Below are 7,720 nucleotides of genomic sequence, written 5' to 3'. Positions count from 1 at the left end.
TAGACCTTTTGTTCTTATGTATTTTCAACGGTAGAGTTTCTACACACCATAGATTAAGGTATGGAGCTCTGCTGTTCCTCATGAATTAATGCAAAGTACTATTGTTTTTTTATTCAATTCAAGCCTACTTCTTCTCTAAGATATACACTCGTTCTTCAACCTTAAGGATGTGATGATCCATGACACTCATCATCATTCTCACCTATGAACACGTGCCTGACAACCACCTCTGTTCTACTTGCAATAGCTTGAGTGCGTATCTCTTAGCCTCTTGATTCATGACGCATGGTTGCCTTGCCTGTCAACCGAGACTTCCATTCCATGAGATCAGAGTCTTCGCGGTATAGGCTAGAATCAATTGGCAGCATTCCTGAGATCCGAAAAGTCTAAACATTGTTTGTGGTATTCTGAGTAGGATCTGGGAAGGGATTACTGTGACGAGCTTCAAACTCGCGATTGTTGGGCATAGTGACAGACGCAAAAGGATCAATGGATCCTATTCCAACATGATCGAGAACCAACAGCTGATTAGCCGTGCGGTGACAGCGCATTTGGACCATTTTTACTGAGAGGACGGGAGGTAGCCATTGACAACAGTGAAACCCAACATAAGCTTGCCATGGAAAGGAGTATGAATGATTGGAAGAAGGCAATAGGAAAGCATCAGTTTAGGAGGAACAAAGCATCTTCATACGCTTATCTGAAATTCTTACCAATGAATTACATAAGTATCTCTATCTTTATTTTATGTTTTATTTATCTTTTAATTATCAATTCTCCATAACCATTTGAATCTGCCTGACTGCGATTTACAAGATGACCATAGCCTGCTTCAAGCCGACAATCTCCATGGGATCGACCCTTACTCACGTAAGGTTTATTACTTGGACGACCCAGTACACTTGCTGGTTAGTTGTGCGGAGTTGTGATAAAGAATTGAGATTACAATTGTATGTACCAAGCTGTTGGCGCCATTGATGATCACAATTTCGTGCACCAACTAAGAAACAATGGTCAAGTGATTTACTTAGCTAGGCAAACAGAAAAGAGTGTTTGAGTATTCAAAAGCATTAAACAATAATTCATAAATTTAATAAAGCAAGCAGTAAATAGGTTGTGAAATATGTATGGAGAAACAGTTAAGGTTTCAGAGTTATCTATTTTCTGGATTGACTTTTCTTACTAACTATTTTAATCATGTAAGATTTAATTCATGGAAAACTATATGTGACTAGACCCTAATTCCTTAGACCTTTCTAGTCTCCTCTAAAATTCATCAACCGCCATTTCCTTGGTCACTTAATTCCAATTAGAGGATGAAGTTCAATTCTAGTTTATGTGCCACAGAAACTTTAATTACCCAAATATAAAAGGATTACATGTCACGTATCCCATTAAGTCCAGATAATTAGAATTTAGGAGAAATTGTTTTCAAGCTGTTGTTCAAGTAAAGAGCTTTTCCAAGTTATACAAGAACTCAATTAGAAAGAGGGTCATACTTCCGTTCCACCCAAATTCATAAGATAAAGAACGAAAATAATTCTTGAAATATAAATTAATACATGAATTAAAATAGAAAAATAATGGAATCAATCCATACAATAGACAGAGCTCCTAACCTTAACAGTGGAGGTTTAGTTGCTCATGGTTCAGAGAGAAAATAAGAATTGTAAATTGGGCTGAGGTGGAATGAAAAGTTAACTAATTTCCCTTTTATATCTAATCCTAATTAATTTAAAATATATTTTCTAAAACTAAATAATATATTTTCCTATTTTAAAATAAAAATTAATGTTTAAATCAGAATTAATAGGAATCAGCATTTTCTGCACGTGACGCATGTCACGCGTACGCGTCAGTCACGCGTACGCATCGATGGTCTTCTTCGCGTGTCACGCGTACGCGTCAGGTACGCGCACGCGTCGCTCCTTGCTGTCATCTTCTTTAATTCTTGTGCTGATTTCATTTTTGCAAGCTTCCTCTTCATCCTCTGAGCCATTCTTACTCTATATAGTCTTCTTCTCTTTTTCTACGGAAGCTCCATCAAATCTAACCGAATGCTACCTAAAATAATCAGAATTGCACAAGACTCAAAGTACCATCTATAGTGGCTAAAAGATAATTAATTCTTTTTTAAACTCAACAATTTAAATGAAAATTCACTAGGAAAAGATAGGAAAGATGTTCACGCATCACAACACCAAACTTGAATTGTTGCTTGTCCTCAAGCAATCAAACTAATATAGGCTTAGAATGTGAATTTGCATGAGAATGAGAGTTCGATTATGGTCATGTCTCTTCTTATAGTGGGGTTTACAATTGCAATCTTGAATAGTTTTTGCATCTCACTCTCCTTTGAATCAGAGGAATATCAGTGTCATTCGGAATTAGAATCCGGATCATATTATGAATTCTCTGATTTTTGTACTTCAGTTTAATCCTTGAACACAGCAATTTTTCTTTGATTCTCTTTTCTTTGATGCTTTGCACCTTGAGCCTTGCCATGACTTTAAATGTTTTATCTCAAGATTCACTTGACACAGAAACACCACAAGCACTTAACTGGAGAACTCTTTTGGAGTTTTGATTTTTCTTTCAGCTACTCCCAGATAGTGGTGCTCAAAGCCTTTGGCATACTCTGGTAATTGTAATTGATCTGGACTCTAAATGTTTTGTCTCAAGGATTACTTGACACAAGAACACCACAAGCATATGACTAGGGAAACAACTCTTTGAGCTTTTAATCATGTCTGACCTCCCTAGTCATTGATGCTCAGAGTCTTGGACCTTGCTTTTATATCCTCTTTTTTTTTCTTTGCTGTTTCTTTTGCTTCAAGGATTAAAGTTTTGTTTATTTCAGAGAAGTCATAATAATTCTCTAAATCCTTGTTCCTTGTACATCAACATTCTTTGATTCAAATTTAAATATGCACTGTTCATGTCATGCATTCAGAGTCACAGAAAATACCACCATATTTGAATAAATGAGACTACTCTAAAAAAATTATACTCAATTTCTCATGCACTACATCTTTTCTTCTTTCTTTTTGATTTCAAGCTCAGTGGGCAATACATGAGGCACCTTTCAACATTAAAGCAAATAACAGAAAATTTCAAAATAGTAGAACTAAACTAGAACCTAGGAATCTAACTAGTAAAGGATCATGCATTAAACAAAGCAAAATAGCATAAAACCGAAACATGCAAATAATAAGAGTGGAAAGGAATATAGAATGAAAGGAATCCAACCACCTCAGTTGTGTTGGTGGCCATCTCATTCCTCCGGCTATGCTCCTCAATGAAGATGATTCGCAAAATTATCGGGTTGCCTCCCGACAAGCGCTTCTTTAATGCCACTAGATTGACACTTGATTGTTAAATTTTCTTCCTCTTCTTCCAGTTGGTTAAAAGAAATGTCTCCAAGGGGGGAGAGGTGAAAATTAGTGCCCCCTGATATAATTTTCTCCGAACAAGCCTTCTTTTATTGTGATTAACTTGATCTACCTTGCTTGTTGGTGTAGAGGTTGGATTGTTTTTTCTGACCTTCTCTTTTTCATGGATCTTGTCTTCTGGTTCTTGGTCACAATCCCCTTTGTAGTGCTTTCTTTAGTTTCCTTCACTTCTTTGATTTCAAAATTTGGGTGTTGCGTGATGGTTAGAGTGTACCCTTTATCAAGAACTTCTTGAATTGGTAGTTCAATAAACTCACTATCTATGCCAGTCTTTACTTCAGTGGAGTGTAGATTCCCATCATTGTTTTTATCCCTTACAACCTCCTTTGTTTGTGCATCTTCCTCCTTTGTTTTTGCATCTTCCTCCATGTGTGAGGGTCGAAAGTTCTCTAATTCATTGGAGTATAAACTCCTTTGATTGATTTCCTCACTTTCTTCTATAGGATCTTGCATTATATCTCTTGGGAAGGAATTTGCTTGTTACTCTTCCTAGGACTTGATAATCGACTGCACATGTTTCTCTATATTTTTGACACTCGTCTTTATATCATGTATGAATTCTTTCATGAGAAGCTCAATATTTGATGGTACCTGATATGAATAAGGAGATGGTGGCTCTTGACATGAATAAGAAGGAGATGATGATTCTTGATAAGAGTAAAAAGATGATGGTTCTTGGTATGAATAGGGAGATAGTGGCTCTTGATATGGGTAGAAAGATTATGGTTCTTGATATGGGTAGAGAGGTGGTGGTTCTTGGTATGAATATGGAGATGGTGGTTCTTGATATGAATATGGAGATGGTGGTTCTTGATAGTTGGAACACGGAGCACTGAAGTTTCTTTGGTTTTGACTTTGCCAACCAAAATTTGGGTAGTTCCCCCATTCATAATAATATGAATCACTCCTTGGGTGTGAGTAGTAACCCATGTGATCTCTCTTCATTATTTTTCTTAGCACAAAACACCAAAAAGAATTAAATGCACCATGTGGTAAACAGGAAAGCAAAGAAGAAGGAACATAATTATTTTTTTAAAAAATACTAAAGCAAAATTTAAATAAGAAAAATTAAAATAAGACTAACTAGGAAACACTAAACTTAATTTCAGAAATTAAGAAAAATATTAGTGCTATTTAAATTTTTTTTTAAAATACTAAAGTAAAATTTAAATAAAATTAAAACTAAAACGCCTAATCTAAGCAATCAAACAACTAATAGTTGTTAATCACTATCAATCCCCGGCAACGGTGCCAAAAACTTGGTGCAAAATTTAAAGTCCACAAACTAACCGGCAAGTGCACTGGGTCGTACCAAGTAATACCTCAGGTGAGTGAGGGTCGATCCTACGCGGATTGAAGGACAAAGCAACAATGGTCAAGTGATTTGCTTAGCTAGGCAAACAGAAAAGAGTGTTTTAATGTTGAAAGGCATTAAACAATAATTCATAAATTTAATAAAGCAAGCAGTAAACAGGTTGTGAAATATGTATGGAGAAACAGTTAAGGTTTCAGAGTTATCTATTTTCTGGATTGACTTTTCTTACTAACTATTTTAATCATGTAAGATTTAATTCATGGAAAACTATATGTGACTAGACCCTAATTCCTTAGACCTTTCTTGTCTCCTCTAATATTCATCAACCGCCAATTTCTTGGTCACTTAATTCCAATTAGAGGATGAAGTTCAATTCTAGTTTATGTGCCACAGAAACTCTAATTACCCAAATATAAAAGGATTATATGTCACATATCCCGTTAAATCCAGATAATTAGAATTTAGGAGAAATTATTTTCAAGCTGTTGTTCAAGTAAAGAGCTTTTCCATGTTATACAAGAACTCAATTAGAAAGAGGGTCATACTTCCGTTCCACCCAAATTCATAAGATAAAGAATGAAAACAATTCTTGAAATATAAATCAGTACATGAATTAAAATAGAAAAATAATAGAATCAATCCATACAATAGACAGAGCTCCTAACCTTAACAGTAGAGGTTTAGTTGCCTATAGTTCAGAGAGAAAGTAAGGATTGTAAATTGGGCTGAGGTGGAATGAAAAGTTAACTAATTCCCCTTTTATATCTAATCCTAATTAATTTAAAATCTATTCTCTAAAACTAAATAATATCTTTTCCTATTTTAAAATAAAAATTAAAGTTTAAATAAGAATTAATAGGTGTCAGCGTTTTCTGCACGTGACGCACGTCACGCATATGTGTACATGTCGATGGTCTTCTTCGCGTGTCATGCGTACACGTCAGGTACGCGCACGCGTCGCCATGGAATGCTCCAAATCACGCACACGCGTCGCTCCTCGTTGTCATCTCCTTTAATTCTTGTGCTGATTCTATTTTGGCAAGCTTCCTCTTCATCCTCTGAGCCATTCCTGCTCTATATAGTCTTCTTCTCCTTTTCTGTGGAAGCTCCATCAAATCCAACCGAATGCTACCTAAAATAAATAGAATTGCACAAGACTCAAAGTAACATGCATAGTGGCTAAAAATAATTAATTCTTGATTAAACTCAACAATTTAAATGCAAATTTACTAGAAAAAGATAGGAAAGATGCTCACGCATCAATACCCCGGTCCGAGCTATAAGGTCCGGGTTGGGCTAAGACAATTCGGCGACCTCTTACTCGGTTTGTCGACCACTGACCTCTCTACAAAAAGGTTGGACAAACTGCCACAGGAGACCCAAGAAAGGCCCAAAGAGGCCCGGAAAAGAAGAGTCACCACTCACTAGAAGGCGGCTGACCAAAAAGATAATGATCTCACCCGCAAAAGATAAGATAAGATAACAAACTTATCTCAAAGGAAGGTCACAAAACATTACTATAAATACAGTGGAGCATCCAGGTATAACTCATACTCTAATTCTACAAAAACGTACCTAAAGCCCTTGCTAAGCAACGAAGTCTCTTACAGGTACCACCACCCCTCAGTGATCCAGGATCAACTGCTCCTCAAGCTACAATAAGTCGGACACGATAGCCCTAATCATACCAGAAGTTCTCCTCCGAGATCGACCTCCTAGTTTCTGGTAACCCACAGAACATTGGCACCATTGCCGGGGACCTGGAAGTCATCCCATCATCATGGCGAACAACTCTCTCAGCAACGACCACACCTCCGGATTAGAAGAAGGAACACTGATAAAGAACATAGATGCCACGCTAAACTCCCCAAAGGATGCACACCACTTCAAGGGAGACAAACAGTCTCAGAACAAAGAAATCTTAGACGCCATCCGTGAGCAGCAGGATCGCCTCAAACAGCTCAAACAAGAAGCTAAAAATCAACGAGAAGCCGAGCGAGATCTCCGGAGAGAAACAAGACGGCATTGAGAATTGGAAGACAAGCTCCTAAAATTCGAAGCCAACCTGAAAACTAAAACCACTCGATCCAACCATGAAGATAGCCCTCAAGTGGATCAGGATCCGTTCACAAAGGAAATCATGAAAGCCAAAGTCCCAAAAGACTTCAAAGCTTCCGACATGACCCCATATGATGGTACGTCCGATCCAAGCCACCACCTCAGCAACTTTAGAAGCCAGATGTACCTCACAGATGCCTCAGATGCAACCCGTTGCAAGGCCTTCCCGACCACCCTGACTAAAATGGCAATAAAGTGGTTCGACAGCTTGCCTCCAAGATCAATCGCAAGCTTTGATGACCTCGCCAAGAAATTCCAAGGTAGGTTCTCCATACAAAAGGACAAAGCTAAACACGCTCCAAGCCTGCTAGGGATTAAACAGGGTGATCGAGAAAGCCTCCGCAGCTACATGGAAAGATTCAATAAAGCATGCCTTGACATACAGAATCTCCCCACAGAGGTGGCAATGATGGGGCTCATCAACGGTCTACGGGAAGGACCCTTTAGCCACTCCATATCCAAGAAGCATCCGACATCTCTGAACGAAGTGCAAGAATGGGCCAAAAAGTATATCAACATGGTGGAGAACTCCCGATTAAGGATAAAGATTTCAGGAATAAGGATAAAGATTCTCCAAAGCCAGATTCTCCTACCCACCTCGGAATAAGGATAAAGATTCCAGGAGAAAAGAAGACCAATCCGCAGAGAAGCCCAGGAAATACCATAATTACACCCCTCTTCGGGTATCCCTTGTGGATGTCTATCGGGATATATGCAACACAGAAAAAATCCCACCTCCTCACCCAATTAAACACAAAAGGGGAGGAAGTCAGACCGAATACTGCGAATACCACAGGATCTACGGACACCCCGCTAACAAGTGCTACGACTTGAA

The 7,720-nt window shown here is 38.0% G+C and overlaps 1 protein-coding gene across 1 annotated transcript; it reads left to right on the top strand.

Annotated features, from left to right (window-relative positions):
• The first annotated feature begins 6,907 nt into the window (after nt 1-6,907).
• Nucleotides 6,908-7,492, top strand: LOC140176723 (uncharacterized). Its single transcript, XM_072208267.1, has one exon. The coding sequence runs from the start codon at nt 6,908-6,910 to the stop codon at nt 7,490-7,492; it is 585 nt and encodes a 194-aa protein (XP_072064368.1).
• Nucleotides 7,493-7,720: the final 228 nt, after the last annotated feature.

This window comes from Arachis hypogaea, chromosome 12 (assembly GCF_003086295.3).
Source record: "Arachis hypogaea cultivar Tifrunner chromosome 12, arahy.Tifrunner.gnm2.J5K5, whole genome shotgun sequence".
NCBI lineage: Eukaryota > Viridiplantae > Streptophyta > Magnoliopsida > Fabales > Fabaceae > Arachis > Arachis hypogaea.
Note: the sequence above shows the minus strand (reverse complement) of the source record. Positions and strands in the feature narration are given on the sequence as shown.

What these genes read in the sequence shown, in the direction of transcription:
- LOC140176723 (XM_072208267.1), top strand. Translation starts at nt 6,908, where the DNA reads ATGAAAGCCAAAGTCCCAAAAGACTTCAAAGCTTCCGACATGACCCCA.